Consider the following 17,770-nt stretch of genomic DNA (forward strand, 5'->3'; position numbering starts at 1 on the left):
TATCCCGTCAACGAGAAAGTAAAACCGATGTCGAGAGATCGAGAGATCGAGAGATCGAGAGATCGAAAGATCGAGAATGAATGCCTCCGACAGGTTCATCGATTTCAACGTGGAAGAAAATCTTCCAATTTTATATCCTTTTTCATTTCACACGAAGAGATATAAACTATTACACAAATAAGACAATATTATATATATAAATATATATATATATATATATATATATATATATTTTATACATCTATAATATTATATATTTATAAAATATATACATTTATATTTAAATATATATAGTTTACAAGTACATTATAATAATAGAATAACTCAAACTTTCATCGAGATTATAAATTCTCATCTTAAAATTATATACAATGACAATTAACTTCCATTCATTCATTCATTAATTCTTTTTTCCTTGCTCTCTCTCTCTCTCTCTCTCTCTCTTACACACACACACACGTACACACATGTATACACTCTGTCCTTTTCTAAGCACACAGTCGACTTGATATTTCTCACTGGAGTTTCTGGCAAATTAAACTTCCGGCATTTACGATTCCTTTGTCCTGCCTAGAGATGAAAAAGGAGAAACGAAATCATTGCGCGGATAATTCGCTCGAGATGCACGATGAATTTATATTAAAGGAGTTCGCGTTTGGAATTTCTCCTTTTATTAAAGGGACGACGATGAACTTTTCTTGTCCTGTCTCTCTCTCTCTCTCTCTCTCTCTCTCACACTTCTTCTCACTGTTTCTTTAGATTGTACAGAGAGAGATATTCACGGATCTTAAGGAAGAGAACGTCAATCGATCCAAAGAAGACTACTTGCATGTTGTATCTCCAAGCGGATCATACGTTCTTCGAACATTACAAATCGGAAGAGGCGTGTATAGAAGTGATGACTCGTCATGTACAACGTGTAAATTCAATCTACAGACACACAGGTAAGCAATATCTATTTTCATTGTTCTCAATATTTTTCTTTTTCTTCCTTTTTTTTTCTTTTTTTTCTTTTTTTTTTTTTTTTTGTTCTTCCACCACCACCCCCTTCCTCCGCCTCTATAAAAACGTATTTTCGACAGGATCGATGATGAATTAAAAAGCGAATGAACACTTCGATATCGACAGCTAATCATTTATTGGAATCCCATATCTTCTCTCTCTCTCTCTCTCTCTCTCTCTCTCTCTCTCTCTCTCTCTCTCTCTTATTTGATTTTAACGAATAGAAGTTTAATCGTACTCGTCGTTGTAAATAAGAGAACGCATTATTTGCCGACGCAGCTGACAATAAGACAGAAGAGAAAACGAATCGAAAACTTTCCTCCGTCCGCCCTTCACTCTCGCCGTCGAAGTCAATGCGAGTTTCTTCGGTGGACCTAACGAGTGCGCGTCTTCTGTCTCATTCCAGGCGTAATAACTTCGCAAACCAATTAAAACTTTCGACGGGGCCCTCTCCGGTTAAACTAACTTTCTGCTTTCGGCGATCGACGGTATATCGAAGGAAATGAATGTTCCACACTTTCCATCGCTACGATCTCTACAGTCTGTCTCTCTCTCTCTCTCTCTCTCTCTCTTTTGCTCTTTATTTCTCTTTCTCTCTTATTCTCTTTCTCGCGACCTTCTCCTTTTCCTCATTTTTCTATGTTCACGGGCCGTCACCGGTATTCGATCGAACAAAATTAATTCCCTTGATGGTTTGCCAAGCAAATTTGTAACTGTAATGAAATTTATATACCTTTCTTACTCTTCGTAAAATATCATAGATGATTATCTTTGCCATTGGATTTAATTCTATTCATACAATACTTTTCTTATACATTCAATATTATAATTATTTGTTAAAAATAATTATTATTCAATAATAAATTATTGATAATTATTTAATTATTGATATGGAAAATAATACGTGAAAAAGATATTACGAATAAAACCTTCTTATTATGTGAAATATTCATGTATCAGGAATAAAATATTATTTGATGAATAACGAAGAACGATACATGGATACATAATTATAATTTGACGTGTCCTTTTGAAAAATAAAAAAGTGAATATTAAAAAAAAAAAAAAAAAAAAAAGAAAAAAAGAAAAACAAACCACTCATATTGTAAGGATTTAACGCAATTCAAAACATTTCTATTACAACGAAATCATCGAACTAAAACAAAACTAAATTTCACGCTATTCCTTTTAATAATGTTACAATAGATAATAATAATAAAAATAAAATGATATGTATATCTGTAAGTTAATAATTAATATTAAAAGTATCAATGAAAATTCACTACTAACATTACTAATGTTCGTCGTTCATCGTAATACAAAAGTTTCTTCGTACGATCTATTTTATTATAAAACATTTTCTAAAATTATGTCATTCCTTAAATGTCAAGATTTCATGTCAAAATTTTTGATAACGTTCTGTACAAAAGGAATTATCAAAAAGTACGTCGTTATAACATACTCTTAACTGTATTAATTTAACTATGTAATATATTATCGACAAATGTTATCTTGCAAAAAGAAGAAAGAAGAAAAAAAAAAAAAGAAAAAAAAGGAAAAAAAAAAAAGAAAGAATAACTAACTATACATATATTAAATAACAATTATCACCTAGGTACTAAAATTGGACTCGACCAATACTGAATTGGAACTTTCGATATAAAAAGGAATAGATTGACGATAGGAAAAAAAAAAAAAAAGGAGAAAGAAAAAAAAAGGGTGGGGGGAGGGTGGTGAAGAGAAAAGAAACAAAATAATGAATGACATAGAGACACGCATTGGACACGTGTGCCTCTAACGAAGAAGAAAACTCCGATCTAAATCTAAACACGTACGTTGTTAAAATCGATATAAATATTATTTTCCAATAAAATTCATTTATCCAACGACATGAAAGAGACGAAATGTAATATCGGATGAATTCGTGAAGTTTCCACATGAAGGATATATATATATATACATGTATATGAAAAGAAAGGAAGAATTTCAATTAAACAAGGTAGAAGAAGGCAAAAAAAGAATTGAGAGAAAGAAGAGAAAGAGAAAGAGAAAGAAAAAGAGAAGAGAGTAGAACGGGGAACGATTTCGGTGTTGTAGCGCTTTGTATATTCGCAGATACGACAGAACCGGTTGAGCACTGCGCACCACCTGCAGTAACAACGGGCAAATATTTGCATCTCGTGACTGAGACGTGTTTAACGTGGCGTGACCGCACGTACCGGCGTGCGGCGAGGGCAGTGCATTACTTAGAATTCCCTATCTCTCTCTCTCCCTTTCTCTCTCTATCTCTCTCTCTCTCTCTCTCTCTCTCTTTCTTTCTCTAATTCCCTTTCTCTCTCTTTCTCTATTTAGTTCCTTCCGTCGTGCGATCGCCAAGGATAAAGCTCGTTTTCCGCCAAAGTTTCCGGGCTTCTAACGAATATGCCGCCGGCGCCAACCGAGATTACGGAACGACGATAGTCGGCCCGATTATCGCTTCCCTTCTCTCTCTATCTCTCTATTTATCTCTCTCTCTCTCTCTCTCTTTCTCTCTCTCTCTTTCTCTAAAAACCACCCACCTTTGGAGAGCAGGATCGTTGAATTATCAGACCCTTTTATCCATTACTTCTTATGCCTATGAAATATATTTGGACTAACGCGGTATATATGAATATGTATGAATGTTTTAATGTCCCCCCTGGCTAAGCAAAGATATCGGTGTTATCACTATAACTGTGTATGTGTACTATTATATATATATATATATATATATATATATATATATATATATACACGTGCGTTAACTTCAAGAGGGGCGGAGAAGAGGGATGGGGGTGGGGGAGGGGAGGGAGGATCGGATAAAAATTTCGTATCATGCGCAAAACTGGTGGTTTCCAAGCGTTAATCATCTCATATCGAGTCGACTCTGTGCGATTTGAATAAATATTTTTTTTGTTTTGTTTTGTTTTTTTTTTTATCTCCCAGATACGATCATTTTATTTTCTCTCTCTCTTTTTTTTTCCTTTCTCTCTCTCTCTCTCTCTCTCTCTCTCTCTTTCTTTTTTTCTCTCTTTCTTTTTTTCTCTCTTTTTTATTATACATATTAGCATTTACCTCACCTTCTCTCACAGCTTATCTTCTTTCTCGTTTTCGGCAGAAAAGATCGGCTCGGTTGTGTTAGACTCGTATCTCCTCATCGACCGCCCCTCCATCCACCCACCTCACCACTCCCTAGCTATTTTATACCCGTTAATCAAACCACCATCATCTAATTCTTCCTCTTGTGCTCTTATTATAATCCTCACATATTCCCAAATGTAAAAGTTTAATCGTTAATTTTATTATTGTTATTACTATTATTATTATTATTATTATTATTATTATTATTATTATTTTTTATTATTTATTATTTTCTTTTTATTATTATTATTATTATTATTATTATTATTATTATTATTATTATTATCCCCTCAAGATTGTTATTGTTCCGCGGTCAATACTATTATTAATATTATCATCGTTAAGAGAACCATTGAAGAAATATTCGAAGGTTTAATCGAAATTCGTAATTCATCTTCTAGGAATTTGTGGTCTATTATGAAATAGAAAGAGAGAGAGAGAGAGAGAGAGAGAGTTTACGATCATAAACTGCATAGTAGGACCATTCGAGGTTAGAATCGATATTCGTAAGTTATGTCAAGGAAATGAGATATGTGAGTAAAGAGATACGAGTAAGGAAGACAGCATAATTAATGATCGGCATCATAACGAAACCATGGAAGTAAATTAAGTTTGAATTATAACACATGAGAAAAAGATAAAAAGCGATCGTTTGTTTCTTCTTCTTTTTCTTCTTTTTTTTTTTTTGTTGTTGTTGTTGTTATTGTTATTATTATCGTTAACGTTATACGAGCCTCGTCGTTAAAAGGACGATGACAAGACCGCAAACATATACCGTCTATCCAACCGTAAGTTGACGAAGCAAAGCTGATTAATATTACATACATCGAGTTACGGGAAATGATGGACTTAAGTACTAATTAGGAAGACGTCGTCGACTCGCATAACGCTTTCCAAGATCCACGAAAGGATTGATGAGGTGAAACGTGAAGCCCATACCTCGCGAGACTAACCAAAATATCACGTTATTCGTTTTGGTAAACTCCTTGAAACAGTTAAGTTCCTTTTAGAGAGAGGATTGCGTTAGTGCTAAAAAAAAAAAAAAAAAAAAAAAATAAAAAAAGAAATAAAAATAAAAAAAAAATTTCTTACTCTTTACTTTCTGTTTTCTATTGCAACGTGATATTAAAATGGAATGTAATATTGTACGGAATGAACGAATTAAAATACGTACACTTAGATTCGATAACTTTATCACGTAATGGCTTATCCTGTTTCACGGAATAAGTATAGTTAATATAAAAAAGAAAAGAAATATATATATATATATATATATATATATATATATATGTAAGAAAAAAGAGAGAGAGAGAGAGAAGAAATAAGAAAAATTTCCAATGAGAAAGAAGGTGCTGCTTGAGAAGCAATCGAATTGGTTAAAAGCCAAAGCGAGAGAGAGAGAGAGAAAGAGAGAGAGAGAGAGAGAGAGAGAGAGAGAGAGAAAGTGGAAACGAAAGAGTCAGGATAATAATCGCTTTTCGGGGCGTACATCCTCCTGGCCCTTTCCCCTACTCACAATTCTCGTTGATTTTCGGTTGAAAGCGAAGAGAGATTCTCGCGTGACGTCTGACCGTTTTTCCATTTTCGATTTGTATTTCTTCGAACGAAGAGGGAGGAGAAGGTCTGATTAAATGCTTCTCGCCACGCGAAGTGCCATCCTCTCGAAAAGATATACCAACCAGTACCCCCCTTCCCCCCTACCCATTAGCTGGCTGGCTGGTTAGTTGGTTGCTTGGCTGGCTGGCTGGCTGGCTGGTTGGTGGTTGACTGGCTGGCTAGTTGGTTGGCTGGTTGGTTGGTTGGTTGGTTGACTGGTTGGTTGGCTGGTTGGTTGGCTGGTTGGCTGGTTGGCTGGCTGGCTGGCTGGCTGGTTGGCTGGTTGGTTGGCTGGCTGGTTGGCTCGAAGGAAGCAAGACTAGTTTCCCGAAAATTATTTGCCTCGATTCTCTCTGCTTCCCTCTATTTCTCCTTTCTCTTTCTTCTTATCGGCTGTCGACTTTGAATTTATATACCGAAAGAGAGAAAAATAGGAAAAGAGAGAAAGAGAGAGAGAGAGAGAGAGGAAGAGAAAAAATTTTCACTGATTTTCCTCATCGTAGATACATACATATTCATTATTGAAAAACTTTTTGTACTTTTTATATCGATATTTTTATTTTCAAACATTCAATGTTACCGTCGAGTAGTCGAGCCAATCAATTCGTTTCAACGATTGAGATGCGTATTCGAAACCTATACGATTTTATCGCGTCTCGTTGCCTTTTGTGTAACACATTTCTATCTATCTCTCTCTCTCTCTCTCTCTCTCTCTCTCTCTCTCTCTCTCTCTCTCTCTCTCTCTCTCTCTCTCTGGTCAGGAAGTGGATGGAAAAGAATTACCAAGCCAGTACAATAATCGCACGGTTCATCGGCTAACAACGAACCTCTATTTTTCGACGTTCGATAAGCACATACCAGTTCCTCCTATCCACGACTCCATACACATAAACGCACATATATACGTAATACACACAGAGAGAGAGAGAGAGAGAGAGAGAGAGACAGACATAGACATATTGTATACTCACACCATTCGTAAGAGAACAATGCGAACGATGTTTTTCGTTCGATAAAATGAAGCGAAGTTTTTCTCTTCTCCATTCCATTTCTTTTTCCCGCATACACCACCGACTACTGATCACTCCAACGAATGCCATTCACACGTTAAGAAAGAAAGATAGAGAAAGAGAGAGAGAGAAAGAGAGAGAGACAAGGGGATAAATGAAACAACACGAACGAGAAAAACGTCACATTTGAGAAACAAAGAACATTTACGTAGAAAGTCTGGCAATTTTCAATTCCTATTTTTAATCTCACGCTAACGCAGAACGTAAAAGTATATTTCCCTTAAGAAAAAGAGAAAGGGTTAATAATAATAATAGTAATAAAAGTAGAGGAAAAACAAAATGATAAATATTATTTTTCCCTCTCTCCCTCTCTCTCTCACTTTTGCTAATAAATAAATTCCGTTATCTTTCTGTTCGCGAGAATATGAAAAATAAAGGTTGGAAAAATAGAAATTAAATTATACCGAATATTTGACGATCTTTCTCTCATAATTCCTTTGGTCGTTCGTTTACGAATAAAAACCAATAATTATTAACTCCAATGTCATTCATCTGTAAAAGTAGATAATAAATATAAGAATAAATTGAAAAGTAGATAAAATGTATTTAAAATATGTACGTTTTAAGTTTAAATATTCTTTGCAGATTTTAATCAGGATGGACAACCGGACAATATCAGTTTTATGATAAAACGCGTTAAGGTTCACGGAGAGGAAGCATTGCATGATCCATCCTATAGATTTACGGGTGACTACGGAGTCGAGGAATTCCTCGAGCTATTTTCCGGTGAGTGAACTATTATCTATTTATTTTTCATTCATTTCCCTTCTTTTAGCTTACTTTTTAATTTTCTCCGATATTCCATTAACGTTCTCCTATTTTTTTTTTCTTTCTTTTTTTCTCTTTTTTTTTCTTTTTTCTTTTTTCTTTTTTCATTTCTCTCCGAACTATTTCTATGTAGGGTTTGTAGGGGGGGAGCGGGAGTTGATAGGAAAAAGAAAAGAAGAAAAAAGAAATTCAATACGTACGTAAAATCGAAAAATTAGTCGAGTTATAATTACGATGAGTTCTTTTTTTCTTCTTTTTCCTTTTTTTTTCTTTTTTCTTTTTTTTTTTTTTCAAAACGATCGCATTACTTCCGTATGTTTGAGAAACGTTCAAAGAAGTTATTTACATATGACTCTCTCTCTCTCTCTCTCTCTCTCTCTCTCTCTCTCTCTCTCTGTGTGTTCTCCTTTCCCTTAATATGTCACTAATTCGTTTAACTCGAGCGTGACTTTTGAACTATGCATAAGCTAGTCCTCGTCTCTTTACATTCAATATATGTACATACGGTACACGTCTCTAACTTCAATTCCAGTAGAATATAATGGAATTTAGGAGGTACATAACGATCGATCGATAGTAGAAACCATTAGATTTTACGGAAGAATGGACATCGCATGAAAATTATTACGTCTATGTATATATGTACATATGTACTTTCATTCGTTGTTCTTCAGTACACTTGATTACGATTAAGTCGAATATTTAAAATCATACACGTTATGTTGTTATACGTTAAAAAATTTTTATTTTTAATAAAATGAACACTAACGTTGGTACCCACTTGAATCCACTTCGAAGAGAATCTTTTATCTAGCTCGTCATTCGTTAATTAATCGTACCTTTAATTAGCGCTGCGAAGTATATATTATATATATATATATATAAAAAAAAAAGATACAGAGAAAGAGAGAAAGAGAGAGAGAGAGAAAGAGAGAGAAAGAGAGAGAGAGAGAGAGAGAGAGAGAGAGAGTGAATATTGGATTACATGAAGGAAGAAAAAAAAGATAGGTGTCATTGAGTACGCTATGGAAATGTTCTAAAGGGAAGAGATAAAAGCGTTCGTTTTTATATCGCTTCGTATAAGTACCCATTTTCTCTTTTCTTTCTATCTCTCTTTTTCTCTCTCTCTCTCTCTCCCTCTCTCTCTCTCCCTCCCACTCTCTCTTATTCATTCATTCATCGTTTTACTCGACCCTTCCCTTTAACCTTCCCTTACCTTTCTCTAACTTTTTATACACGTTTACTTGACTACTTTTGAATACACTTTCTCTTTCATCCCTTCAGTCGATAAAGTTCAATATGAAAGAAGTATCATGTTTTTAAGGGATAATATTCGTCTCTCGATCTAAATATATATATATATATAATTTTATCTGTTCGAGAATACATTCAAAGATCCGAGTCGTAAAAAGGACTTAAGTCTTAACTCGTTGAAAAACGATTTCTTTTTCTTGTTTTTTTCTTTCTTCTTTTCCTTTTTCTTTTTTTTTTTTTTCTTCTTCTTCCACTTCTTCTTTTTTGCCTTCTTTCGTTTCTTTTTTTCCCTTTCTTCCTTTTTTTTTTCTTCGATGAACAAAGCCAACCCAAAATCATGATTAACGATTCCGATTTTAATCGTGAGACTCTTATCGCGCGGCATCAACTGACTGAAACTTTAGGATCATAATCTTATTAACACGATTCGAACGGGCTAGAAGCCTCGCACAAGAAAAGCAGATCGATACGCGTAAGTAAGTAAGTCAGTAAGTAAGTAAGTAAGTAAGTAAGTAAGTAAGTAAGTAAGTACGTTTTCTCGTTACAAAGAAATGAACGACGAGATAAAGGGAGAAAGAGAGAACGAGCGAGCGAGCGAGAGAGAGAGAAAAGAATGTCAATAGAATACGAAGTTCCATAAATCGTTGCGAATGCCTTCGAGCCATTTCCGTAAATGTCGTTCGACGGCAATATCCCTGAAACCCGCGACAAAAATTCTCTTCACGCATGAAGATGAACGAAGAGATGGAGATACTAGTTACGTCATGATGAAAGAAAGAAAAGAAGATAAAGAGAGACAGACAGATAGAAAGAGAGAGAGAGAGAAAGAGAGAGAGAGAGAGATCGCAATAAATGAATACTTAAATGAGATTGTATGAGAATATCTTTGTCTCTCTCTCTCTCTCTCTCTCTCTCTCTCTCTCTCTCTCTCTCTTTCTGACATTGTCAATTAAATGACAATTAGAATGAAATATCGAATGACTTCCTGTCTATTTTCAATCTTCTCCAAAGTAATAGAAATATATTTAAAAAAAAAAAAAAAAAAAAAAAAGAAAAAAAAGAAAAAAAAGAAAAGAGGATTTTTAATAGGAAAAAAAGAAAATGAAAAATAATGTCATTTTTGTGTATACATACAGACGTATAAATTAATTGACAAATTCAAAAGCTTACAGTCGGTTATTAACATAGTCACGACGAATGAAATGAGATCTCCTCGGAAAAAATTGTACGCGGTACTGATCTACTTTTCTATTCTCTCTTATCTCTATTTCCCTTCAGCGTGAAACTCGAGAACTCGGGGTATATGAGAGAAGCTTTGAAGAGTCGGAGGAAAAAAAAAAAACGACCGAACGTTGAGATAAAAAGAAATATATATATATATATATATATATATATATATATATGTATACTATATAAAGGAAAAGAGAAAGAAAATAATAATAAAACCGAGTACAGTTGTAATCCGAACTAATAAGAGTATCGTGTTAATGTAATTCGATTCGTTCGTGTAACGATGACGAAACCTAACAGCATCTCTCTCCCTCTCTCTCTCTCTCTCCCTCTCTCCTTCTCTCTCTCTCACTCTCTCTCATCAAAAGCTCTCTTCTGACTCCTTTCACTCCACAAAGTGTAGTACACGCCATAATATCATATTTCGCCAATGTTACTACCATCATTACTATTACTACGTGACCTCGGAAGATGTGCTTGAATTATCGTCCAAGATTTTCTAATGGGGCGGATGATAGTATAGATCGAAATCATCATCATAGAATTTTCGATCGAGATAAACATAAAAAAATCTATGATAAATATATCAGGCTGACGACGACAATGAATATGAAAAAGGTAAATAATCGAAAGAGATATAAAATACTTTGTCTCTTTTTTTTTTTTTTTTTTTTTTTTTTTTTTTTTTTTTTTTTTTTTTTTTTTTTTAAAGAAAAAAAAATAAGTGAACGAAGAAATAAATGAGGAAAGAAGAAAGGAGAAAGAATATTCCTTTTCTTCTTCTTCTTCTTTTTTTTTTTCTTCTTTTATTCAATTAAATAGAAGAATATCCCATGGATCGTATATAATGTAGAAATATATAATATACACATTTATCGTGATAAAGATTCATATAACGTTATAACGGGTCGTCATAATCATTCCCGATTTCGTGACACAATGGCCGATGGCGGTCAAATCTCTGCCGTCGGCAATTCGAAACAGGTAATATTGGCAAACATAATGTGTACCCTGACCAAGACTAGGGTATAATACTCGGCTTCATCGAGTTCACCGATCAAGTAGTCGGTTGCACAATGGGGAGCATACACTTTGCCCTACGATAAGGACCACTCATGATTATGGCCCTGAACTTTGGCCGAACGGAGAGCAGCATTTGAAATTCATTTTCGTATAGAATTTGACTTATTTTTCTTTTTCTCTCTCTCTCTCTCTCTCTCTCTCTCTCTCTCTCTTTCTCTCTTTCTGCACGAAAGTGTCAAAATGAGATTTCGAGATGTTCGAGATGAGACTTGTACGATAAAATATAACGTTTAAATCGTTTAATCAACATTATAGTCAAGTTTAATACGATGTAATCAGCCTGTATCCATACGATAAATCAACTTATATCTATATAATAAATCAAAATGCTAAGAATGTCCTGTAATTTAATTCCTCGAAAGCTTAATACACGCATACAGAGTTACGAGTTACAAATTTCCTCTCTACGAGTTACAAATTTCCCCTTCTCTTTGTGCGGTGTCGGTGGATCAATGCGCATTCATGTGCGTCCATGGAAGGTTTACGAAAAAAAAAAAAAAAAAACACAAAAAAAGAAAAAAAAAAGAAAGAAAAAGAAAAGGAAAAGAAAAAAAAACAAGAAGAATAGGAAAACACGTACGATCTCTAACCTATTCATTTTTTATTTTTATATATCTATCTATCTATCTATCTATCTATCTATCTATCCATCCATCCATCCATCCATCCATCCATCTATTTATCCATTTATATGTCTATGTATAACTATCTGCTTTATCTTTTTCCACTGAAAGTAACATCATTCATTATTAACTATTACCGATCCCCTCGTAAATGTGTAGAATCTATTATTAATCCGAACTGCTTTCACGTTAGATAGGAATTATAAATCAAGTTAATCCGATAAAAGTACTCGAAGTAAAATTCTTTAGAGTCAAACTGCGTCAAACGTTTATCCTACAGAAAAAATGTTTTGAAAAAAGTACAAAAGAAAAGGAGTAAAAGAAAAAAAAAAAAAAAAAAAAAAAAAGAAAAAAAAAAGAAAAAAAAAAATAGAAGAACAAGAAAGAACAAAAGACACAATAAATATGATTTCCCCCGGCCATATTTTTCAGCTCTAACTTTACGACTATTTTTTCATGTGTTTTACAGAAGAAGATTACGACGCATTTTGTCTTTCCTACATGTTTACCTATCGTGATTTCGAAAAGGGTACGCTGGGCCTCGCTTGGACAGGTGATCTCAAGAACGCAGGTGGAGTTTGCGAGAAAAATGGGGTATTTATTTTGTATACTTGAAAGAAAGAAAGAAAAAGAAAAAAAAAAAGAAAAAGAAGAAAAAGAAAAAGAAAAGAAAATAAATTTTACTACTTTCACTTTTATCGCATAATATACCATTTTATGCGCTTACTATTTATATCTAACAACTCGGCATGGTAATTGTTAATAATAATAATAATAATAATAATAATAATAATAATAATAATAATAATAAAAACAAAGAGAGAAAAAAAAGAAAATTGAGGAAAAAAAAAGTAAAAATAATTATAATAATAATAATAATAATAAAAAGGCCACATTTATTTTTTCATTGCAGCATTATAGAGGTAGCATGAAATCTCTCAACACTGGCATAATCACCCTACTCAACTACGGGAAGCACGTACCACCGACGGTTTCTCACGTTACCCTCGCACACGAGATCGGCCACAATTTTGGATCTCCTGTAAGTTTACAAGAGCGTTGTCTCTAACATTGTCTCCCGTTGGTACTTGACAACGACAACGACGATAACAACAACGACGAAAACAACGACTACGACGACTACGACGACTACGACGACGATGACTACGACACAACGACAACGACACGAGCGTTCATACGTGCGTGTAAAAGCTCAGGCACGAGATGTGTGCATCACGCTGTTTTCATCCCCCTCCCCCTTACCTACATATCCCCATGTGCTTCTCGCACCCTCTTCTCTCATCACGAATTCCAACTAGAAAGCGAATCTACGCCCTCTTCTTCCCTCATCTATGCTCCACTTATACCAAAGGAGACCACACAACAAGCTCGCAAACTTTCCTACTAATCGGCCGATGTTTGAACATGAGAGAGCCATGAGGGAGAGAAGTGACGTCACGCAAGAATTTCAAGAACCTACTAACTGAAAATCCATGAGTCCTTTCTTACATCATAATGAGAAGAAAAAACGAAAAGAAAAGAAAAGAAAAGAAAAGAAAAGAAAAGAAAAGAAAAGAAAGGAAAGATCTCGAATAACCTATTACTGTTACCCATCATCTTATTCCCCTCACCCATCCGCCCAAACTCTCTTTCTTCTTTTTTTCCTCCTCCTCCTCTTCCTCCTCCCCCTCCTCCTCTTCCTCCTTCTCCTTCTACTACTACTACTACTACTACTACTACTACTACTACTACTACTACTACTACCGTCTACTTATATCTCTTCGTATATTTTCTATCGTCGTAAGCCCCTCGAGGAATATTTCCCTGGCAGCGTCAAATCGAATCACCCCGTGAAAGGCGTCACTTCCCATCGGGATCTCTCGTAAAATATCCGAAAATGCTGACTCCTGTTGGATTTAAAGTCGTTACTATCTACGGAGGACGACGAATAAAATCGACGATGTCCCTTCCCTTTCCCTTCTCTTCCCTTTCCATCTCATTCAATCCCTTCTCCAACCCTTTTGTCCTTTCCTTTCTTTCTCTCTTTTACCTTTAATTTATCTTCGATCTTACCTTCTTTACGAAACGATAAATCGTAAAAATCGAAGAGGGTAAACTTGTCGCGACGATTTACTTTTCTTTTCTTTTTTCTTCTTTTTTTTTTTTTTGTTCTTTTTTCTTTTTTTTTTTTTTTTTTTTTTTTTTTTTTCCTTCAAAACGAACTCTCTTCCAGCAAGTAGTAAAGTCAACGATTCCTCGGTCTAATCTCAATTCATCGAACTTCCTAATTCTTTTTCTTTTCGGGAATGCAATAAAGGGACACTATCGGCCAGGGTCGACCTTAGACGATCAAAGGCCGCGTTTTCTGAGGAACGAAGAAGGAGGAAAGAAAAAAAGGACAAAAGAAAGTAGAACTAAAACACATCGAGTGATTCTCCCCATGGGAATGAAATGTCTTCTACGTTCTCTTCCGTTTTCTCTTCCGTCTATTCCTTTCCTTACCTCCTTTTCCTACAATCTCCACGTCCTTCTTCCAGTCCCTTCCTCCCTCCCTTCCTTCCTTCCTTCCTTCCTTCCTTCCTTCCTTTTCCCTCCCCCACATTCACCTACCCACTCCCCATCTCCTTTCGAGAGAACGAAAAAGCAGCGGGAAAGGTGATTTCCTCGTGGCGACGAAATTCAATTCCGAATACGATCCCGTGCTCGTTCATGCGCGTGACGTCCTTCGCGCATTGTATTGCGATTTCGTACGCAAAGGAAGAAGAGACTTTCCAATCCTTCTTCTTCCTCTACTTCTTTTTCTTCTTCTGCTTCTTCTTCTTCTTCTTCTTCTTCTTCTTCTACTACTTCTACTTCATTCCTCTACCTTCTTCTTATACATTCTACGATTTTCTTATTCGTATATCCCGATGGAAAATCGCGAGATATTTTCTCGACGTTCAACTTAAATTTCTTTCTTTCTTTCTTTCTTTCTTTCTTTCTTTCTTTCTTTTTTTGTTCCTTTTCCTTCCTTCCTTTTGCTTCTGTTTTACCTTTTCTTTTTCTCTTATAACGTTTAGATTATAAATAATACATGAAGTTTATAATTAGTTTTTTTAGTAATAATAATATACTTTTGAAAAATACGTATGATTGTTTTCTATGTGATCTATCTATTTCAAATAATAAAAGGATAATGTAAATTTGAAAAAGAAGAACTTACGAAAGTTTATATAAGATATAGATTATCTCGATAAAAACTTTCGAATATCCTTATATAATTGCAAATATGTATTAAGAAGGATATATATATATATGTATATATATATATATACATACTGTAGCCATTTTCTGTTGGTGAAATTCGTAATGGAAGTAACGGAAATGGAATCAATCACGCCGATACGGTCGTCCCTTTCTCTTTTTCACTTTTTCCCTTCTCTCTCTCTCTCTCTCTCTCTCTCTCTCTCTTTTCCCCTTTCTTTTCCTATCCTTATCTCTATCTGAAAATCTTTAAAGTTCTGCTCGAAAACTTTTAACCGAGGGTGTATACACTCCCAACGAAATCGGGACCGTAAATGAAGTCCTTAAGGTAACTTTAGAAGACGCATTTGTTGCAACGTTATCATCCGTTACTTCCATTCGGCCGCGGTACAGGTACAAATGCGTTTAGGTCCTTCGTAAATGAGTGTTCCCTACTTTACGACCATTTCTGTACTGTGTGTAGGTATATATGAATGTGTCAGAAAGAGAAAGAAAGAATCCAAGAGAGAAAGAGAGGGAGAGAGAGAGAGAGAGAGAGAGAGAGAGAGAGATAGAGAAAATGGTCGTAGAGTTTGGACGAGTTCAGAAAACGCTTTTCAACCATCTTCTTTCACAAACGCACGCACACACACACATACACACACATACATACATACACATATATATATATATATACGTATATACACACAGCATGATCCGGACGAGTGCTCACCAGGCGGAGAGGATGGGAATTTCATAATGTTCGCAAGGGCTACGAGTGGCGACAAGCGGAACAACAATCGATTCAGTCCGTGCAGTCTCGTCTCCATAAACCCTGTCTTAAATGCCAAGGCTCGTTCATCAAAAGGATGTTTCGCTGGTGAGTAGAATAAGTTTCAAGATTTCAATTATCCCTCCAGTATTCGTCTCTCGTCCTTTCCTTGTTATATTACGAAAGGAATATACACAGTACTTCGAACGAACGTTTTCGGTGTCCCGAATACGCCAAGAAACCGTAGTCAACTTATTTAAGAGAGTCTGTATACGTAGGAATATATATATATATATATATATATATATATATATATATATATATCTTAGCAGTAATTTCGCTATCCTACCGACAATTATTATACTCGGTGAGTATAACGCAATCTCGTTCTAACAATCCTAACTATCTTTGTAACTTTGCAAAATATTAACGTCAGTTATTGTTGTTGCTATTATTATTATTATTATTATTATTATTATTATTATTATTATTGTTATTATTATTATTATCGTGGTTGATTACTTGACCTTAATTTAAGATAAATTAAACACTTTTGCAAAACGATTTTGTAAGAATGGATAAAAATTCCCTGAGAAAAAGAAAAAAGAAAAAAAAAGGAAAGAGAGAGAGAGAGAGAAACAGAGAGAATGTCATCGGTGATGGTTTTTCAAGTGGATTAAATGAAACCGTTTTTTAACGCTCGACGATAAACTTGAGAGTGGAACGGGAGAGAGAACGAACAACAGTTTCAAAAGCAATTCGAAACGACTAGGAGAGATACAGGTGGTCTTTTACAGACGGACAGAGTCCCTTCGAGTGACAAACAGAGAGAAAAGCTCGTCTATTTTCTAGGCAAAAGCTTTTAGGACGACGCATTCTACGCTAGTAGAAAAGGACGACAACGGTGAGACGGTTGAGGGTTCGAGTATGGCGAATTGACGATGCAATGGAGATTGTAAAGGAGGTACTAGGGGGTTACGGGGTTGAGGGAGTGGGGGATGAGGGAGCTTGGAATTCAATTAAAACGGAGTCGCACGTCAGAGAGTCGAGTGGGAGAGTCTACCCAGTCAAATTGCTCTTCTAATCGGTACATTCGATTAATTTTGACAAAGACGCGTATAATGGACTGTTGAGTGACCTTGGCGTGAAAATGAAAGAAGAAATCGAGCATACTTCCCTGTCTTCTCTCTTTTCCGAACGAATTAAGAATTTTTTTGTTCTCTTTTTTATTCTTTTTTTTTTTTTTTTTTTTTTTTGTGCGTTTTTTTTCTCCTTCGTATCTTTCACTTTCGAATAAAAATCATTAATTCCTTGGAAATTAATCTTCGTCGTATCAATTCGTTGGAATAATTTATTGGAAGATTGAAGAAGAGAGAGAGGGAAAAGCTTGTTTAATAAATTATATCGTTTCATTTGTATGATCTATATATAACATTAAATTTATGAGGATTAATTGTACATCTATTTTTAATGGAAACCCTTTAGCAAAAGTCATGATAAATTATATAAAAGTAATATCTATGATTTTTGTAACTTTCATTCGGATACGACGTCATACAATTTTAAAGTAACACGTTTAAATATCTGTTTAAATACCTTTAAATTATCTTTCATTTTATAATGACGAACTCTTCATATATACTAGATTTTAATATTTCTCCTTTTTCTTTTTTTTTTTTTTTTCTTTTTTAAGTACAAATCATACTTCAGTATAATAATATAATTATACCAGTAGATACAAGTAATATTATAGCTATCACGTTTTATCTATAATTTTCTCATAGATAAGACGAAAAAAATTCGTATTATAAGGGATTATATAGTATAAATTATACTTAATATAATTATAACGATATAAATAATATTACAATTTTCTTTTTCTTTTTTTTTTTTTTTTGGATAAGCACGAACTAATATTTAGATCAAGTGTGAAATTTAAAATCAGTCATATTGAAGAGTTTCATAAATTTATTGTTAACAGATTCTGTATA

At 34.5% G+C, this 17,770-nt stretch overlaps 1 protein-coding gene and 1 long non-coding RNA gene across 5 annotated transcripts in view; one reads left to right on the forward strand and one right to left on the reverse strand.

Annotated features, from left to right (window-relative positions):
• Positions 1 to 17,770, forward strand: part of LOC124946418 (disintegrin and metalloproteinase domain-containing protein 10-like) — a 159,108-nt gene that overhangs the window by 124,557 nt on the left and 16,781 nt on the right. For all 4 annotated transcript variants that reach the window (XM_047487099.1, XM_047487100.1, XM_047487098.1 and 1 more), the window contains 5 exons: positions 760 to 944; positions 7,413 to 7,553; positions 12,255 to 12,379; positions 12,699 to 12,827; positions 15,719 to 15,887. In XM_047487099.1, coding sequence (XP_047343055.1) covers positions 760 to 944; positions 7,413 to 7,553; positions 12,255 to 12,379; positions 12,699 to 12,827; positions 15,719 to 15,887 — 749 coding nt within the window. The remainder of the gene's footprint in view (positions 1 to 759; positions 945 to 7,412; positions 7,554 to 12,254; positions 12,380 to 12,698; positions 12,828 to 15,718; positions 15,888 to 17,770) is intronic.
• LOC124946422 overlaps positions 1 to 17,770 on the reverse strand; it is a 77,298-nt gene that overhangs the window by 41,062 nt on the left and 18,466 nt on the right. The window lies entirely within an intron of this gene.

Source organism: Vespa velutina, chromosome 2 (genome assembly GCF_912470025.1).
Source record: "Vespa velutina chromosome 2, iVesVel2.1, whole genome shotgun sequence".
Lineage (NCBI taxonomy): Eukaryota > Metazoa > Arthropoda > Insecta > Hymenoptera > Vespidae > Vespa > Vespa velutina.